Source organism: Maylandia zebra, unplaced genomic scaffold, assembly GCF_041146795.1.
Source record: "Maylandia zebra isolate NMK-2024a unplaced genomic scaffold, Mzebra_GT3a scaffold11, whole genome shotgun sequence".
NCBI classification, from domain to species: domain Eukaryota; kingdom Metazoa; phylum Chordata; class Actinopteri; order Cichliformes; family Cichlidae; genus Maylandia; species Maylandia zebra.
Window position 1 is genome coordinate 5,222,605 of NW_027490041.1, and position 19,896 is coordinate 5,242,500.

Consider the following 19,896-nt stretch of genomic DNA (forward strand, 5'->3'; position numbering starts at 1 on the left):
GTGTTCATAGAATGAATGTAAAACTGTCAGACATTCATTAAATATGCAAAATGTCTACAGAAGCATCAGAGGGTCAGACGTGAAGCACTCAGTGATTTTGATCAAATGACTCATCAGTTATTGATCTGTACTACACTGATCTACCACGTTAGTAAAGCTGGTGTTCTGGTGGTGGAGGGAGACTCGGATCATGTTCTGGTTTTGGAGCAGTGATCTCCTGATGGTTCAGTTTGATGAGCTTCTTCAAAATCATCCCTGACATCACCACTGAAAGGACGTCCATGAAAACAGACTGAAAATTACTGATATGTTCACAATCTGAGAGTTTAAAACTTGACAGACTTGATTCAGATGAAGTTATTTGAGCAGAAACTCCTGGATCTTTATCCTGTGTTGATCTAATCCTTCATGGTTCCTCCACAGAGTGGAGCAGCAGAGCTCAGAGGTTCCCAGTGGTCAGTCTGCCCAGCAGCATCAAACACAGCTGGACTCCATATTTATGGTCTGTACATGTACAACAACTACTGTTACATCTGTTCTGTTCACAGTCATCTCCATGCTGCTCTTTGTAGACCAGTGGATCGTCAGTGTGTCCAACATGGATCTGATGTTTGGCTCCATGATTTCAGTCTGATTGGCTCATTCATAAATATTCTGTTCCAGCTGCTGGAGGACAACATCATCACTTTTGTGAAGAACGAGCTGAAGGAGATCCAGAAGGTTCTGAGTCCAGATTACCCAGAATGCTTAGAGAGTCAGAGGAGCAGCAGCAGAGAGGCGTTTGTGAAGATCACAGTGGACTTCCTGAGGAGAATGAAGCAGGAGGAGCTGGCTGACCGTCTGCAGAGCAGTAAGAGGATTTATCTAAAGATTTAAGCTGCTGGATAAATGAACATTTTCCAGAGATGGAAGATGGAGCAACATGTTTTAAAGATTAGTTCTTTTTGGAATTGAGTGTTTATTTTTCTTCTCATTCAGAACTTCAAGCTGCAGTTTGTCATCGTAACCTTAAATCCACCCTGAAGAAGAAGTTCCAGTGTGTGTTTGAGGGCATCGCTAAAGCAGGAAACCCAACCCTCCTGAATCAGATCTACACAGAGCTCTACATCACAGAGGGAGGGACTGCAGAGGTCAATGATGAACATGAGGTCAGACAGATTGAAACAGCATCCAGGAAACCAGACAGACCAGAAACAACCATCAGACAAGAAGACATCTTTAAAGCCTCACCTGGAAGAGATGAACCAATCAGAACAGTGCTGACAAAGGGAGTGGCTGGCATTGGGAAAACAGTCTTAACACAGAAATACAGCCTGGACTGGGCTGAAGACAAAGCCAACCAGGACATCCAGTTCATATTTCCATTCACTTTCAGAGAGCTGAATGTGCTGAAAGAGGAAAAGTTCAGCTTGGTGGGACTTGTTCATCACTTCTTTACTGAAACCAAAGAAGCAGGAATCTGCAGCTTTGAAGACTTCCAGGTTGTGTTCATCTTTGATGGTCTGGATGAGTGTCGACTTCCTCTGGACTTCCACAAAACTACAATCCTAACTGACCCTAGAAAGTCCACCTCAGTGGATGTGCTGCTGATAAACCTCATCAGGGGGAAACTGCTTCCCTCTGCTCGCCTCTGGATAACCACACGACCTGCCGCAGCCAATCAGATCCCTCCTGACTGTGTTGGCATGGTGACAGAGGTCAGAGGGTTCACTGACCCACAGAAGGAGGAGTACTTCAGGAAGAGATTCAGAGATGAGGAGCAGGCCAGCAGGATCATCTCCCACATCAAGACATCACGAAGCCTCCACATCATGTGTCACATCCCAGTCTTCTGCTGGATCACTGCTACAGTTCTGGAGGATGTGCTGGAAACCAGAGAGGGAGGACAGCTGCCCAAGACCCTGACTGAGATGTACATCCACTTCCTGGTGGTTCAGGCCAAAGTGAAGAAGGTCAAGTATGATGGAGGAGCTGAGACAGATCCACACTGGAGTCCAGAGAGCAGGAAGATGATGGAGTCTCTGGGAAAACTGGCTTTTGATCAGCTGCAGAAAGGAAACCTGATCTTCTATGAATCAGACCTGACAGAGTGTGGCATCGATATCAGAGCAGCCTCAGTGTACTCAGGAGTGTTCACACAGATCTTTAAAGAGGAGAGAGGACTGTACCAGGACAAGGTGTTCTGCTTCATCCATCTGAGTGTTCAGGAGTTTCTGGCTGCTCTTCATGTCCATCTGACCTTCATCAACTCTGGACTCAATCTGCTGGAACAACAACAAACAACCTCTACATGGTCTAAACTATTTAACAAACTAAAACTTCAATCTCTCCACCAGAGTGCTGTGAACAAGGCCTTACAGAGTCCAAATGGACACCTGGACTTGTTCCTCCGCTTCCTCCTGGGTCTTTCACTGCAGACCAATCAGACTCTCCTACGAGGTCTGCTGACACAGACAGGAAGTAGCTCACAGACCAATCAGGAAACAGTCCAGTACATCAAGGAGAAGCTCAGTGAGAATCTGTCTGCAGAGAAAAGCATCAATCTGATCCACTGTCTGAATGAACTGAATGATCGTTCTCTAGTGGAGGAGATCCAACAGTCCCTGAGATCAGGACGTCTCTCCACAGATAAACTGTCTCCTGCTCAGTGGTCAGCTCTGGTCTTCATCTTACTGTCATCAGAAGAAGATCTGGATGTGTTTGACCTGAAGAAATACTCTGCTTCAGAGGAGGCTCTTCTGAGGCTGCTGCCAGTGGTCAAAGCCTCCAACAAAGCTCTGTGAGTAAATCTGTGATCATGTTTATTTTTAAAATGTTGATTAAAAGTGGTCATAGATTTCTTCCATGACAGATCCATGTCCTAAAACCATGAGACAGCGTAGTTGTATAGTATAAAAGAAAAAAGGAGAACTTTTGACCACAATATTGTAACTTGAATGAACTTTTGATACAGCCTTTAAACATAAAATTTATGAACAGAATCGGTGACAAAGGGCAGCCCTGGTGGAGCCCATCACCCACCGGACTTATTACTATCCAACGTATTGCCGGCTATGCCAACCAAGCTCTTGCAATGGTTGTAAAAGGATCGAATGGCCATAAAATGTTTCTCAGTTTTATTATTTTCAGTCACATCTGTTTTTGATTATTAACTGAATATTTTAAAATTCTGGCTTTTTATGTTATACAAAACATCATATTTTCTTATGATGTCTTGTATTGATTCTGAAGGAATAGTTTTCATCAGTATCGCAGATACCAGCCTGAATTTTACTTTGTATTGGATCAGAAAGGAAATCAGTGGCATCACACATCACTTACAGCAACTTCAGTACACTCCATTTTAATAAACTGGGGGAGGTGCACCAAGATTCAGTATGAGATAAAGAATTATTTTTAACTGTAAGGTTGGAGAAATCTGTTGTTGGAAATTGGAAGAACAGGTCATCTTAAAAATCACTGCATTGTAGTTTTATTCAGGCCCCTTCAATCTGTGATCGCTGTTGCTTTGCATTGTAAATGCTATTATTACAAAAGTCACAAATATTAGTGTATGTGTGTGTTGTTGGGTAATAAACCAAAAGAACAGAATCTACCAGCACCTCACTGATTTCTGCTTAAAAACAATAAAAAAGCAATAAAGCTCTGATTTGTTTGGTTGATCTTGTCTCCCTTCCCGCTTGATTTCAGACTGAGTGGCTGTAACCTGTCAGACAGAAGCTGTGAAGCTCTGTCCTCAGTCCTGAGCTCCCAGTCCTCCCGTCTGACAGAGCTGGACCTGGGTAACAACAACCTGCAGGATTCAGGAGTGAAGCTTCTGTCTGCTGGGATGAAGAGTCAATACTGCAAACTGGAAACGCTGAGGTCAGATCAAGCAATATCGATTTCTTTTTTCATCAATTAACATCATTTAATCAATTTCATTTGGAAAAAATTAACAGTGTTTATGTTTTGTTTTTTTAATGAATCCATCCAAATCACACTAAACTGCCACATTTGTCTTTTGTAACATGAGGCAATAAGGATTCCAGCATGTCCTGAAACAGTGTTGAAATATTGTAAATGTAGTAGCTCCTCATGGCACCATGAATATACTTTAACACAAGTGTTTCATGTCTTCTTGTCATCCTTTCTTCAGACTGAGTGGCTGTAACCTGTCAGACAGAAGCTGTGAAGCTCTGTCCTCAGTCCTGAGCTCCCAGTCCTCCCGTCTGACAGAGCTGGATCTGGGTAACAACAACCTGCAGGATTCAGGACTGAAGCTTCTATTTTCTGCAGTGGAGAGTCCAAAGTGTACAATTCTCAGGTCAGGATTCAGTCTTTTCTGATGATGATTTAAAACCTGAGTCAGGTCGATAAATGGCTTACTCATTTACAACAGACATGATTTGTCAAATCACCTTATATGTAACCCAAAGGTCCTGTGTTTTACTACTTTGATTTTTTAGTAAAACACAGGACCTCTTAATATTTATCTAAGAGACCATATATAATTTTTTTCCCTGGATCATGTGTGTACCCTCCTGGTTGGAGCTCCAGCAGCCTGTATCAGTGAATGGGACTTTAAATGAAATTGCTGCCCCTGTCAGGAAGAGGTCTGAGTGACACACAAAACAGAAAATATGAGCACTGCATGTGTCTGAGGCTACATACAGACCTGAATGAGACACTAACTTTGTCTCTGAGAGATAACTTTTATTATTAAATACACTTCATTTCTCATCTGTGTAGAGAATGTAGAGTTTGACATGCTAATATTACAAAATGAAAAATCACACTGAGTCACAAAGAAATTGTTTTCGAGTATTTATGGTTCAGCTGATGAAATTGTTCAAACAAACCAGTAATTTACACCGAAACAGCACAAGTGAAACTTTTTCGAGGGACTTACACTAAGCTTGTCCTGGTACACCTGTAGAGCCCAGCTTCTATGGACCATGAGCTTAAGTTCTGTGCTGCTCTGATTTATTGCCTGTGCTGTCTTTCAGTTCAGCTTTGTCGAGTCTCTGGTAGGATTTCTTTTACATGACCTGTGTAAAAACAAAACAGGAAACACATTAAGCTGAAGTAAGATGCACAATTTGAAAAATGGGGCACAAAAAATGTTGCTGCTTTCTGGAAAGTGCGTCTAAGAAGACCCAATGGAGAAAGTGAAGAGAAAAATCAAAGATTAAGAAGAAGAAAATGGCAGAGGCAGTTTCTCTTGGACTGCCTGCAGATGGGGTGAGACTCTAGAAACAGGGATGATTGGAGAAAATGCAAAGAGGCCATAGGATAAACCAGGAGATGAATACTCTGGTGTTCTGGGGATAGTGGGAGTGAGAGGGAGAGATGCCAGTAAATGATTTCAAGGATAAATTTGAGAGAATCAGAGCTAAGAAACCAAAGCAAGTGGGGAACTACAAACATATGGACAGACTCATAATTAGGCCAAAGACACATTAAAGCAATTATTACAGGTTTAGAAACAGGGATGGATATGAAGGAGCTTAGCATGAATTTGCATTGAGGAAAGAATAGCAACGAGCATCAGAGGAAACAGTTAGGAAAACTAAAAGGATGTACTGGCAGGAATACTGCAGTACTTTAGGAAGAACTACCGTATTTCCCGGACTACAGAGCGCACCTGAATATTAGCCGCACAAGCTAAAATCAGGGGAAAATCCTGTTTTGTACATACATTAGCCGCACCTGACTAAAAGCCGCAGGTGTTTCAATGTTGACTTATCATATGTAAGAGAATATGCACAAAGCGAATTGTCAGGAAAGAGATGGCTGTTTGGAGACACACCCCTTTTATTAATATTTTGAAAAACAAGTTATGGGTACATATTTGCATAACTTTTTAGGTATTGTTGAAATCTCCCAATTCTTTGAATCTTTGGGCTGAAGGAGGGACAATACTCGGTGTATCAATGCTCAATCAACAATCATTTATTTCCATACAATTCAACAGTCAGAGCATTACAACGTCCGGACGGGAGAGATGCTACCAGAGGGTCAGGCACATGTCTCAAAATGGTGACGGGTTGCTCAGCTTTTTATAGTCTCTAGTGGCCCCCAGCTAGTCGTAAAAGCCAAAACATCACATTTTTTCTCTGTTACAGCGCCTAAGTTATGACCTCGGCAGTTGTTTCTCTGCTTTCTGTAAGGTGGGGGTGTGGAATGTGGTCTATCTATCTCCCCTGTCTTTAGACACAGAGTCTCCTGCTTACAACCTTCTCTTCATGATTCAACAATTAAGCATGTCAAGAAAACAGTGTAACACATTCCCAGCAGATCAAGGATACAGAGTGATGCACATTTATCTAATGAACTAATATGTGAATATGTTCTGTTAACTCAAAAGTATAATGAGAACTAAACTACATACAGCTCACACACTCTATATTAAAGGGTATAATATGATCTACAGCAGTATTCTAATTCAACTACTTTGATTACATATATAAGGTAACATATAATAACAGAATAATCTAATAATTCCCCCTTTTGATCTCTGAAAGAGATCACTTACAACATGCACTCCAGGGTCGCAAGGTCCAAGTTTTCTTGATCCTGAGGCCCTCTGTCCCCCTTTAACGGGTGGACCATATGTGGGATGACCTCTGTGTTCACGCAGTTCAGATGCAAGCAAAGTTAGATTTACAACCATAACAGCAGTTACAGATGACACTCCCATCACTCCCCATTTTCCCACAGCTTTATTTTGGTGCTCCAGTTTTCCACTCCCATTTTAATGCCCCCTTATACCTTTCAAAGGTACTTAGACTAGAACCTCTGTCTAAGGAGCTTTTAACCTTTATTTTTATTGCTGCAGCTACCAGTGTCTTCCAGTTGGGTGATTCTCAGCTTCTTTCTTCGACCTCCGGGGTTAGACCACCCTTTAGTCATTGCACAGTTCTGGGGATTATTCTGCCCCGATTTCAAACAAGGATCTGTGTGTTTTGGGGTCACCGGCGTGTCCCCCTTTTTGCCAAGAGCCTCTTGAACCTCGTTGGTCTGGTGTTCCTGGTTTTCGCCAACCCCTTCATGGTTATTGCTGTGTTTGTGGGATCCATCTTCTCCAGGAGCCCAAACGTCATGACACTTGACCCCAGTTGCTGTCTCGGCAGTCCCTACATCTGTCCCTGCTGTGAAGGGTCCTCACATCTCCGGGTCCCCGTCTGGTGTCTCTTCCTTTCTCTGCAAGAGACAGAAAACCAAAACACCTCTCTCCCTAGCCTTGATAATCTAATATTGTTATCCATTGTTCTTCTAATGATTCAAATTTGGTTTAAAATATTGTGTTCAGGACTTATTCTAATCATAATCTATGTGTGTGTAAAAGAAATCAAAAATTAGTGAACCCTTTCTAAGTCTAACACATTATAAGCTTAAGTTTTACCATAGCTAATTTATTAAACACAAAAATAAACTCATAGAAATTTTCATATCACCATTGTTTGATGTTCAAACTCAACTTCCACTTCCCCTTTTTTGACACACTCCCATGTGTCAATTCACCGGAGCTAGACACTTAAAAGAGAAGGTTGGTGACATCATATCTCAGAAAGTATCAGAAATTCTTCTCTCGAGTACCGTTGCTCCAGCCTTGTTATCCCAGAGGATCCTCAATCCCGGAAATTTCCCTTCTCCTCATGTAATGAAGTCTGTCATCCTTCCATGCCCTGGTAACTGGTCCATCCAGAGCTGTAACATTTTGAAATGTACATACAACAAGCCAAACCACACCTTGGTCACACCAACCCTTTTCTGCCCTGGAGATGTCCAACGCCATCTTAGTCTGGACCAGGGTTGTAATAGTTTTGCAATTTTCATCAGTTTTTATTTTTATTTAGCTTCGACTTCAGATTTTCAATTTTATATCAGTTGTAATTAGTTTTTACCAATTCTTTGCTAGTTTAGTGTAGTTTTTATTTTCTGAAAATCCTTAGTTTCAATTTAGTTTTATTTGTGTTTTGCAAAAATTAAGTGTAACAAAATCCCAGTTCCATCATATCAGTCATGCTCTTCTGGTTATCCTTGGGTGTTGAGACTAATAACTATTAACTCTTGCCGCACCGTGTGGTCCTAATTTTGGTTCAAGTGAATTGATAACCTTTTGAAGGCGATTGTTTCACACCTTTATTTAGATGTCCCAGTCCTGTTGTCTCGGGATCCATCACGCTGCCTTATCTGGGGTTAGCTGTTTTCTGGGGATGCGGGTTGAGTGGGTGAGCTCTTCAAGGAGGGGGAGTGTGCTCCCCCTGATGAGGTCTTCTAGGTAAGCTAGGTTAGCCTTCTTGTGTGGGCTTTTCAAGTGCACTTTAAGGTTAGTGGGACTTTTAGTTTTATAAATGTCCCTCATGACCCCCTGATGACCCAGTATTTCATTTTTGCACACTGTAGTACACATTTTAGTTTTTGCTTGTAGCTCGCATACTCTACTTGCCACTCCTCTAATTCCTGATGTTTCTTAGAGAGGACAACAGTACCTTTAAAATTATATCACATGTGTGGGGGTGTGGCCTTGCCAATTGTTTTGCCCACCTTTTCAAAATGGCTGGCGTGCCCACAAGCACATTTCATGGAAAAAGAAAGGTAAGCTTGATATTTACATTTAAAATGTTTTGTTAAACTCAGATTTTTATTTTATTCTTTTTGCAAGTACCCCTCCTCGGTGGCGAGAAACTGTTGGTGTGGTCAAGTGGGTGCTCTAGAAACAAATGCTCAGGACAGAACAGTTATCAGTCATGTACTTCCTACAAATTTTGCATATGTTTTATTTCATATTGATCCTCTGAGTGTAATGGTACATTTTAATTTGAATTTATCCAAACTAAACACAATATTTTCTTTATTTACTTTGCTCTTGTTCTTTTACAGTACCACATCCTATCAAATGTCCCTGTCGATTATATTCTACATTTAATAACTTACTATTTCAAGTGAGAACCTAAATCACGTGGACCAATGTTTATTATTGCATATCTCTATTCTGAATGTGGCCAGTCATTCATAGGTATTGTTCAATTTTGGCGATTTTCCTCTATAAAATTTAATTGACTTTTTTACAGTGGCCTGCTGTGGTTAATAGTAACATATTCCAGTCATGAGTGATATCAATAGTTATCTCCACTGTAGCATTTGGCATTCCCAATAATATAACATGATACCTTAATCAAAACACAGCTAATATAGCACAGTTTTCTTAATGCAAACATCAGTAACTCAAAATCAGCAACCACAGTGTTAAGTCTGCAGTTCATACTTATGTGAAGCTAGAGTCTCCTCCTCCAGTCTCTCTTATCCTCCTGCTCCTGAAAAAACAAAACAAAGCGAAGCATCCACCCTTCTCTTGTCGGCTGGGTGAATTGTTTATGAATTGTTTATTGGCATTTACTAATCCTAAAGTGGGTGCAGTCATTGTCTCAGTATCAAGTCAGTCAAAACTTTTAGTCGTCAGTCCATCACAGTCCATTCACATGCATACCTCCATACACATTCATACCAGATGTTGCTGATAATGGAGTCTCCCGCGCAACCTATTCGAGCATCCATCACCAGCAAGATGACGTCATCATTTTAAAGGAAAACAATTCCTTGTTGTTTTTTGGGCCGGATTGACTCGGTGCAATCCTTTTAGATCAGTGTTCCCTATAAGTGAATTTCTCCCAAGCCAATTACAATCATGGAGAAGCACACTTTGCAACTGTTTACAGTAATAATATTTTATAGCGCTTTAAATTTCAATCTTTCAGGCCTTGTTTAAAGAGCTGATTGTTAAATCATGAACTCACAAAATATCAACATATCACCACCGGTGGATCACACCTCTCAGATGTTTTTTCTCCAGTGCACTGTAACAAAAACGAAAACAGACATAACCAACAAAATACTACTAAAATAACACAAACTAGGGCCCGTTGCAGACATGTCCAAGCATAAAACTATCCCTCTCTCGCTTACGAGAAAGAACACAAGCCAAAGCTCACTGATAACATCAAGCTAGCGCTAAACAAAACCAAACAATCAACCAGAAATTCACAGGAACATTTTGCTTCCTGCCGGGACAATATTGTGTGGGAATGAGAACCTCAGGTGCCGTAACACCTTTTGTTCCTCCTTGAATTAAAACTCAATCACAGAAAATGCCGTACTCCAACCTAAACTTACACTATTAATTCATCATTTTCACTCTGTGCCACTGTTCCTCATCAGGGCTGTGTGAAGCACAGCAAAGAATTCAGTCAAGGCCTTGAGCCATAAACAGACATCACGCACAGACATTGTTTTCATAACCAAACTTTTTTAGACCTTATTCCTAAAATCTACATAAATGCCCTCTGGGTGACATATAACACATTCTAAGTATTTAATGGTAATCAATGGCTCCTCATAAAAATTATGCATTGGGATGTTTGTGTGCAGCATTTTGTATATCAGCATAAGCAAAGCATTCTTCATTGCATCAGCGTGTATGTGTGTGTGCGTGTGGATCACTCTTCATTGCACAAGCGTGTGCATGTGTATGTGTGTGCATCACTTCTCAGTGAATCAGCATTCCCGTGTGTGTGTGTGTGTATGTGTGTGTGTATATGTGTGTGTGTGTCATTTCTCACTCACTCAACGAGTGCACGTGTTCATGTGTGTATTTCACTTCATTCTGAATCTGTGTGTTTGGAGACGTGTGTGTGTGTGTGTGTGTGTGTGTGTGTGTGTGTGTGTGTGTGTGTGTGTGTGTGTGTGTGTGTGTGTGTGTTTGTTTCTCTTCATTCTGAGTCAGTGCATGTAGATGTGTGTGTTTGTGTGGGTGTTTGTGTTCATCACTTTCCTGTTCTGGTGTTCTGGGTAAACCACGGCCTGAAGCATGCCCTGGGGTCCTGCCCCCCTCCTTTTCAGTTTGTTTGCGACCATTGCTGCTGCTGCTGCTCAAAATTCAGTCCGTCCTGGTTCTGACCCCAATTGGGGCAGTCCTTTCTCCAGTGTCGATGTTCACCGCAGGTGAAACCTACATCTTCTTCTGTGTTTTTTGTCCATTCTGAGGTGCCTTCTGTCCTCAGTTACTCCTCTTGTCTCGGTCACGCCCTTTTTCACCACCCGATCATCCGTGTTGGTCCATCACTGTCCTGCACAGTGTGAATGCAAAGTTATCAAGGTCAGCATTCTTTCGCTCAGCCTTACTTTTCATTCGGGCTTGGCGGGCGTCTCGTCACAGCTCTGTCAGCTGACGCAGTCTGGGAATTTTCCCCCGTGTAGTGAAACGGGCCTTAGGTTTAGTGCTCTCCGTCTCGGCTGCATGAGATCATATTCCTGCAGGTCTGTTGACATTCTCAGGTCGTTGTTGTGGGTCCAGCTGTTGCAGCATTTGGTCAGTGTCACGTATGGGGGAGAGCAGGAGTCCAGTCAGCCTCGGCTTTCAGGGCCGGCAAAGCAGCCTGTAATTAAATATGTATAGAAAAAACAAAAACAAAACAAAACAAAAACAAACAAAAAACAAAAACAAACGAACAGGAAAATGTTGTTGTGTTGGCTGTGTTATTCAGAGGGGAGACAACGGGGCCAGGCCCTGTGTCAGCCTTCTCTCCCCCTTTTTTTTGTTTTTTGTCTCCCGATATAATCAACTCCTAACCCACCAAGTTGACAGGACAACACAGGTATATGTTAAAATTCTTAAGATCATGTTAAAAAGCCCAAAAAAGGAACTTTCTTTCATTCAGTAATCACTTTTATTAATCAAACAACAGAAAACATGTCACAATTTGAATCTTTTAACCACTAAATTTGTTGTGTCTTGCCTGGTTGGTTAGACCAGTGTTCCTTTTTTTTTTTTTTAGTTAAATTGTTGTCCTGCAACCCAGAGGGTTTCTTTGTCAGTAATGTATAGACTTCATCATTTAAGTATGTTAATTTTTCTTTAACCTTGCTGGAAAATCTTCACGTGTTCATGAGTGTAAGCTGTTTCTTCATTGCGTGTATGTGCATTTGTATAAAAGCAGGTTAATTTTATCTTTTCTCAAACTAGGCGTTACCTTAAAAGGAGCCTTTCTCTCAGATTTCTCTGCTTGTGTGTTTTTGTTTCACCTTTTTGTTTTGATGCTCCGGACGCCTTCCCAACCTCCACAAGTCCGTTGGCCCCAGTTTTATGTGTTAAAACTTCTCTTAATTCCTCCTCTAATTCTCTCCTTGCTGCTGTCTTTTTCACAGCTGCTGATTCGTGCTGGGTGTGGTTCCCATTACCTATAATTTTGCTTCGGCCGCTGTGCTTGTGGGGGCAGTTGGTCCAGGTCCGCAGCTTCCTGTATTAACACACTAAGAGATTTATTTAATTTCATTTTCATCACATGTTAAACAGATAAGCAGGCAACCCGCCTACCTTGACAGCGTAAACTGTACGCCAGTCTCCCAACACATTCCTCTCTCTACTCCTCCATAATTCTCCACTGCACACCTCTTACTATCTCTCCTTTTTATTTTTATTACACCACAGAGTAATACACCCAATTATGCCCGTCTATCTCTATGTGGCTCCAAATTCCCTCTTTATTTTAATTTCACACTCGTCAGGGGACAGGCACACAACAATTTCAACCACTGAAACGAGGAATTCAACCTTTTTATATTTCTTTACTAATCTAGACTCAACCTTTGTTCGCAAAATGTGTCTTGTTCTAGTCCGGAATAAATGTGAACCCGTGATTACACGGCCGTTCCAGTGTTATTTCCGTAGCTATGCGGGGGCCCTCACCTCCCCAAGTCACCACCTCGGCACCCGGACGCCGCCGGTCCTGGCCGCGCGTCCACGAACAGGAGGGTCGCCACTCCTAGGGCAAAATTATTTCCACAGGTACACTAGGCATCAACCTTTGATCCTAAAATGTGTCTTTGCTCTAGCGTCCTCCTAATCAAACACATCAACCGTCACTGTCACTGTGTTCACACTTCACACACAGAAACACACTCAGCGCGCGCCTCACACATAGCCAGAGCGCGCCTTACACACACAGCGCGTTACACCATCAGTGAGACACACAGAGAGCGTTCCTCATCAGTGGAAGATTACACAGAAACCTCTGAGCTCAACTATTAGATCTTCTTAAAGCACACTGCACCATAGACCAAAATACCCCTTTCTCTGCGATTATGACCGCCACAACGGGGCAAAGTCGCATCATAAAAGTGATGCTTGCATCCCCGAAGTTATACCTGACATCATAAACCAGGTTTTGCTCTATGTACTTAAAATTTTACTTTGTATTATGACCGCAGCCCTTAAAACTCGACTGACGCCACAAACCACCGTCAAAACCTCTATCCAATGTACTAAAACTAGCACCAACCACTACTGCACTTCACGGCCGCACCACCGGAACACGGCCGTATCATAAACCAAACCTACGGACGTGTTTCGCTCTCGCGTTGCCAGCGTTCAACTGCACCGTGAAGCCAGCATCTGCTTTTCCTTAAATCAACTTCTATTTCATAGCCGGCAAAAGCCAGGACGTCACTGACACCATAAACAAAATAAACAAACCTCGACTTCAATGTACTGGACTAATGGCCGCGTCTTCAGAATAAATTCTAACGTATTATTGCTACAGAAGCCAGTATTAGACAAAATTAAATGTGGAAGGTAAAGTGGCTGCAACTAGTCCAACGTAGTATGTTATTAGTTTCTCGGTAGAAGCAGTTTACTGCAACTAGTCCAACGTAGTATGTTATTAGTATCTCGGTAGAAGCAGTTTATTTAACACACTGGAATTCAGCCTCAACTTATGTTGTTAGTATCTTGCGCCAAAAACCAGACACCGACAAATTTACTGTGAAAATACGTGTAACTCAGTGAACAGATTAATTTGGAAAGCCCAATATGCACATTTGGTATTTATAATACAACAGGCTGTGCTTACCTTTTTATTTTTGGACCGGTCCTCTGTTCACCTCGACTCACGATCTCACCAAAGGTCAAATCTGCACCTCCTCAGCACACCAAAGATCCGGGTCACACGGCACCAAGTTGTTGAAATCTCCCAATTCTTTGAATCTTTGGGCTGAAGGAGGGACAATACTCGGTGTATCAATGCTCAATCAACAATCATTTATTTCCATACAATTCAACAGTCAGAGCATTACAACGTCCGGACGGGAGAGATGCTACCAGAGGGTCAGGCACATGTCTCAAAATGGTGACGGGTTGCTCAGCTTTTTATAGTCTCTAGTGGCCCCCAGCTAGTCGTAAAAGCCAAAACATCACATTTTTTCTCTGTTACAGCGCCTAAGTTATGACCTCGGCAGTTGTTTCTCTGCTTTCTGTAAGGTGGGGGTGTGGAATGTGGTCTATCTATCTCCCCTGTCTTTAGACACAGAGTCTCCTGCTTACAACCTTCTCTTCATGATTCAACAATTAAGCATGTCAAGAAAACAGTGTAACACATTCCCAGCAGATCAAGGATACAGAGTGATGCACATTTATCTAATGAACTAATACGTGAATATGTTCTGTTAACTCAAAAGTATAATGAGAACTAAACTACATACAGCTCACACACTCTATATTAAAGGGTATAATGTGATCTACAGCAGTATTCTAATTCAACTACTTTGATTACATATATAAGGTAACATATAATAACAGAATAATCTAATAGTATATGTACAAGTAGCGGTAATTACAAGTACAAAACATGTACTGTGCTTCATAAATGAGTAACAAATGTAGTACATAACAATAACCTACAGCACACCAGAACAATTGATTCGGACTACCTTTTAGGCTCAGGTGCAGTGACACGGCTTTAACAAGAAGAAAAGTCAGTCATTCACCACCATCTTCCTGCGCACTAAAACCACCAAAGTCCTCTCCTCCAGTGTCGGAAACAAACAGGCTCAGGGTGGCTTCGTCATCCACTCTCAGCTCCTTTCTTTCGTTGTCACTTACAAAACCAAAGAAATCCTCGTTGTCAGTGTCAGAGTCGAACACCCTCAGAAGGGCCGTGGCGGTGTCCTCCTCTCCGTCATGCAGCATTCAGCCCTTCGAAATCTGTTGGTGATCGTGGATGTTTTCACACTTTTCCACGCTGTCAGAATCCAATGGTGGAGTTGGGCATAACTTGCTTTTTGCAAGTTTATCGCCGCTCATCATCCAGGCCTCCAGCTGAACGGGTAGCGCTACTTTGAAGTTTGTTTTTCGCGCTACCTCGTACTGCACTACGTTGCCTGACGGATGGACATGTGACCAACATACCACTCTTGAACCCCGATCCTTCCGCCAGGCAACGTAGTGCCGTACAACAGCGGAACAAACAAAACAAATCCGCTCATGGACAATCCATAGAAAAGCCGCACCTGACTAAAAGCCGCAGGGCTCAAAGCTTGTGCAAAAAGTAGCGGCTTATAGCCCGACAATTACGGTACACCAGTTCAGAATGTGTGGAGTACAGTTAAGAACATGAATGCAGACAGGAAACAACAGCAGCTGTTGTAAAGTAAATTCAAACTCCTTCATTAAATGCAGCTGGTTGAGTTGAAAACAATGGAGAATGATTGTGTTACGTTGTTTATTCTCTATAGAAATGGAGCAGGAGTGCATGCAGAGCTGGACGTGGGCTGTATATACATGCGTGTATCTGTTTTGTCTGTGAGCAGAGAAAACAAAGCGCTGGAAATGTCATATTGAAATGTTAAATCAGGAAAATCCTGGAGAAGAGGATAGTTCTAATGTTCAGTTTGTAATGTTGAATTCAACACAGCTCTTAAATGCATAAAAATGACTTCACCTGACGTCAGACTGAGCAATCGGATTAGCTACTGATATTGATTTAACCCTTTAAGACCTACCATAGAACCAAGTCCGCCAGAGCTTATATTATATTTTTACATGCTGTAGAGCCATTTTTGGGAGCATTTCAAGTTGCTATACATCAATACAACCATTACAGCCTAAATTTTAATAATATGTATGTATTAAGTGCATAGTAATTACATAAATTGCAAAAAAGTGCAATAAACTACAAAAAAATTGAAAATCGTTTTTGTTTTTTTAACATATATTTCTAGTTAGAGAAATTTAAGAGGCTTATCCCTCAAAACTGTAAATACAAAAAAGTTGCACAAAATAGTTTCCCACCTCAGGAAATTTATTTTGAGTGCCTTCATAGTTTTATTTTTGAAATACACCAATTTTTATATACTGCAGGAAAAACGAAAATAAATATTATACTGCAAATTTGCAAAATAACAGCATATGCATCAAAATAAACTATTTCCAGCAGAGCAATATGAGTCCTAAGCATATGTGGAAGGAAACTGTAACCTAGGACAAGCTGATGGCATAAGATGTAAATACAACTCCTCAGGTTTCATATGCAAAAAAAATTATTGCGCTAGCTCACGTGATTACAGTGCTACCGGGATTTAAAAATAGTTGCGCAAAACGGAGTGTGCCCACTCTGACCAGTTTTAAAGGGTTAAAGCAAGAAAATATGGTATTAGCATTAGATGCCAATTCCTATTAACCTTAAATTAGCATTACCTGCTAATGGCAGTCTACTTAGCATTAACTCCTCACTAATGTAATGCTAATTCACATCAAATTATCTTTAGCTTTAGCATTAGCTGCTAGCTTCAGCCTACCTAGCACTAGCTGCTCACATTGTTAAAAGGGAAGAGAAAACGATATTAGCATTAGCTTGTAATAATTATTCACCCCTAATTAGAATTAGCCACTAATGGCAGCATACTTAGCATTAACTCCTCACATTGTTATAATGCAAATGATGCTAACTTGCATTAAATTAGACTGCTGTTATTAGCTAATGCTATTTAGCAGTAGCTGCTCACATTGCTATAAAGCAAAGGAAAACGATATGAGCATTAGGTTCTAATGCGTATTTGCCTTAAATTAGACGTAGGTGGGCAGCACGGTGGCACGATGGTTAGCACTGTTGCCGCACAGCAAGAAGGTCCTGAGTTCAATTCCACCATCAGGCCGGGGTCTTTCTGTGTGGAGTTTGCATGTTCTCCCCGTGTTTGCGTGGGTTCCCTCCGGGTACTCCGGCTTCCTCCCACCGTCCAAAGACATGCAGCTTGTGGGGATAGGTTAATTGGATAATCCAAATTGCCACTAGGTGTGAATGTGCGAGTGAATGTGAGTGTGAATGGTTGTCTGCCCCTGTGTGTTAGCCCTGCGACAGACTGGCGACCTGTCCAGGGTGTACCCCGCCTTTCGCCCTATGACAGCTGGGATAGGCTCCAGCGCCCCCCGCGACCCTGAAAAGGATAAGCGGAAGCGAATGGATGGATGGATGGATAGACGTAGGTGCTAATGGCGGCCTACTTAGCATTAGCAGCTCAGATGTTGTAATGCTAGGGAAAAGAGTGTTAGCATTAGCCGTTCACAATGTTATAAAGTTAAGGGAAATAGTGTTAGCATTAGCTACTCACATTGTTAAAAAGTGTTAGCATTAGTGCATAATACTAATTCACATCAAATTAGCATTAGTTAATAACGGAAGCCTATTTAGCATTAGCAGATAATGTTGACCTTGGCCCACTGGAAAAGTTCAGAACTAAAGATTTAGGAGTGTTTCTCGATAGCTCTTTCTCGTTTGAGAAACAAATAAATTCTGTTATTAAAACCAGCTGTAAGGTTTATATTGTTGATTGTCATTTATGCTTAGAAATATTTACTCATATATGCTTAGAGTTGTATAATCGATTGCATGATGATAGAGGTTTGATCCTGAGTAGTCTGTAAAGACTCTGTGTGCCTTCCAGAGTGCTCTGGCATGCACACACCACTTGGGGCCATGAGAGAGGTCGTACCCTCTCTTACTGATTTATGGTGTAGGACAGGGGTCTCAAACTCAATTTAGCTGGGGGCCGCTGCAGGCAGAGTCTGGGTGAGGCTGGGCCGCATTAGGTTTTCCACAAGAAAGGCATGGTTAAAAAAATTCCAATCCTCTCAAATCTCTTTATTTTTATTTTTTAACACAAAATATTAAAAATAAATAAACAAATTAAGAATTAATAAGAAAATCAATCAATCTGTAATACATAAATAAAACAATAATAAGATATTTTTAGTCAGTGAACTTGTGTTTTTTTCAGTCTTCTATATCTGCTGTATTTAGATTGAAATGTCTGTATTAACAGTTCTATAACCTTCTTCTGAACATGAATGGAACACTGTAGAAAATGAACTGTTCTTCTGAACATGGCTTCTCTTGCCTACTCCTTGCTGCTAGAGACCTGGCAGCATTTCCTCTCGCATAGCCGAGCCAGATTTGGCCTGAGGGAGGAAGCAGTTGCGGCCCTCAGTATGTCTTGAAGATGATCATCCGTAAGTCTGGACCTGTACTTGGACTTATTGAAGTTCAAAGTGGAGAAGAGCTTTTGGCACAAGTATGTGCTACCAAAAAGGCACATGGTCCACTTGAACATTCGGGAAAGCTGAGGGAAACTAGGGCTCAAGTCTCTCAAAAATTGTCCAAGCTTCTCTGCTTTTCCACTCACCTCCCTGAACTTTGCTTTGAGTTCAGAGTTGCACTGCAGCTCAGTGAGCTGCATTTGAAGCACAGAAGGGGCATCTTGCACATCAAAGGAGAAGGGGTCCGCAAAAATGTGAAAGGTGGCTCTGTGTGTCTTGAAGTCAGCAAACCTGTGATCAAATTCCTCCTGTAGCCTCAAAATGACATCAACATACTCGTCAGCACTGAATGGTGTGCCTGCATCCACGAGTGCCTTGCATGCTGGGAAATGGCAAAGGTTTGTCTGAGAGAGCTGAGCTTTCCAGAGCGCCAGTTTTGTGGAGAATGCTCTCACGTTGTCATAGGCAGCACTGACAAGTTGCCCCTGGCCTTGTAACGTCTTGTTCAGTACATTAAGCTCATGTGTCATATCAACAAGAAAAGCTAAGTCCATGAGCCATTTGGGATGAGTTAGCACAGGAACACTAACTCCATCCTTCTCCATGAAGGCTTCACTTCTGCTCTCAACTCAAAAAGTCTCTTTAATACATTTCCCCTGCTGAGCCAACGTACCTCAGTGAAGTCGAGCACATCCCCATATTCTGACTCCATTTCCTCTAAAAAAGCACAGAACCTTCGGTGCTTTAAGCCCCTGGATCTGATTTGGTTGATGCATTTCACAACAATAGACATAACATTGTCAAACTTCAGGCATTTGCTGCAAAGGACCTGCTGATGGATGATGCAGTGCAGAGCAATGGCCTCCTCCACGCCTTCCTCTTCCAGTTTGTTTTGTGCCACCAGTCCATGTTTCCTCCCTGTCATTGATGGCGCTCCATCTGTTGTTATTCCAACAAACCTCTTCCATGGCAAACCAACATTCTCAATGGCATCACACAGCTTGTAAATATCTGCTGAGCGGTGGTCTGGCCATGCATTGGAATTACTGTGAGCAGCTCCTCCATCACTTCAAAACTGTCATCAACACCACGGACATACATTGGGAGCTGGGCAGTGTCGGTGATGTCTGTGGTCTCATCAAGAGCGACTGAGTATACACTGAAACATTTGGCTTTCTCACACAGTTGGTCATAAATGTCACTTGACAGGTCAGAAATGCGATCTGCTGCGGTGTTGGCAGAAAGGCTGATGTTGCTAAACTGACCTTTCTTTCCCGGACAGACTATATTTGCAGCCTGCAATATGCACTTTTAGACAAATGCACCTTCTGTGAATGGCTTCCCTGCTTTAGCAATCATCTCACTAACCACGTGGCTCCGACTGCTGCATTATTCTCTTTGGTTGCTTTCTTGGAGAAATCTTGCTGCCTCAGTAGATCTGTTTTAAGACTGGCAACCCGGTTCGCTCTCTCGTCTCCCTGGTATTTTGCATCCACCTCAGCATGTCTAGTTGTGTAATGACGTTTCAAATTGTATTCCTTGTGCAG

The 19,896-nt window shown here is 41.9% G+C and overlaps 1 protein-coding gene across 1 annotated transcript; it reads left to right on the top strand.

The window, feature by feature from the left end:
- The first annotated feature begins 598 nt into the window (after window positions 1–598).
- Window positions 599–4,396, top strand: LOC143416058 (protein NLRC3-like). Its single transcript, XM_076881427.1, has 5 exons — window positions 599–628; window positions 664–850; window positions 979–2,779; window positions 3,691–3,864; window positions 4,139–4,396. The coding sequence occupies exons 1-5, from the start codon at window positions 599–601 to the stop codon at window positions 4,326–4,328; spliced, it is 2,382 nt and encodes a 793-aa protein (XP_076737542.1). The 3' UTR covers window positions 4,329–4,396.
- The last annotated feature ends 15,500 nt before the right edge of the window (window positions 4,397–19,896 follow it).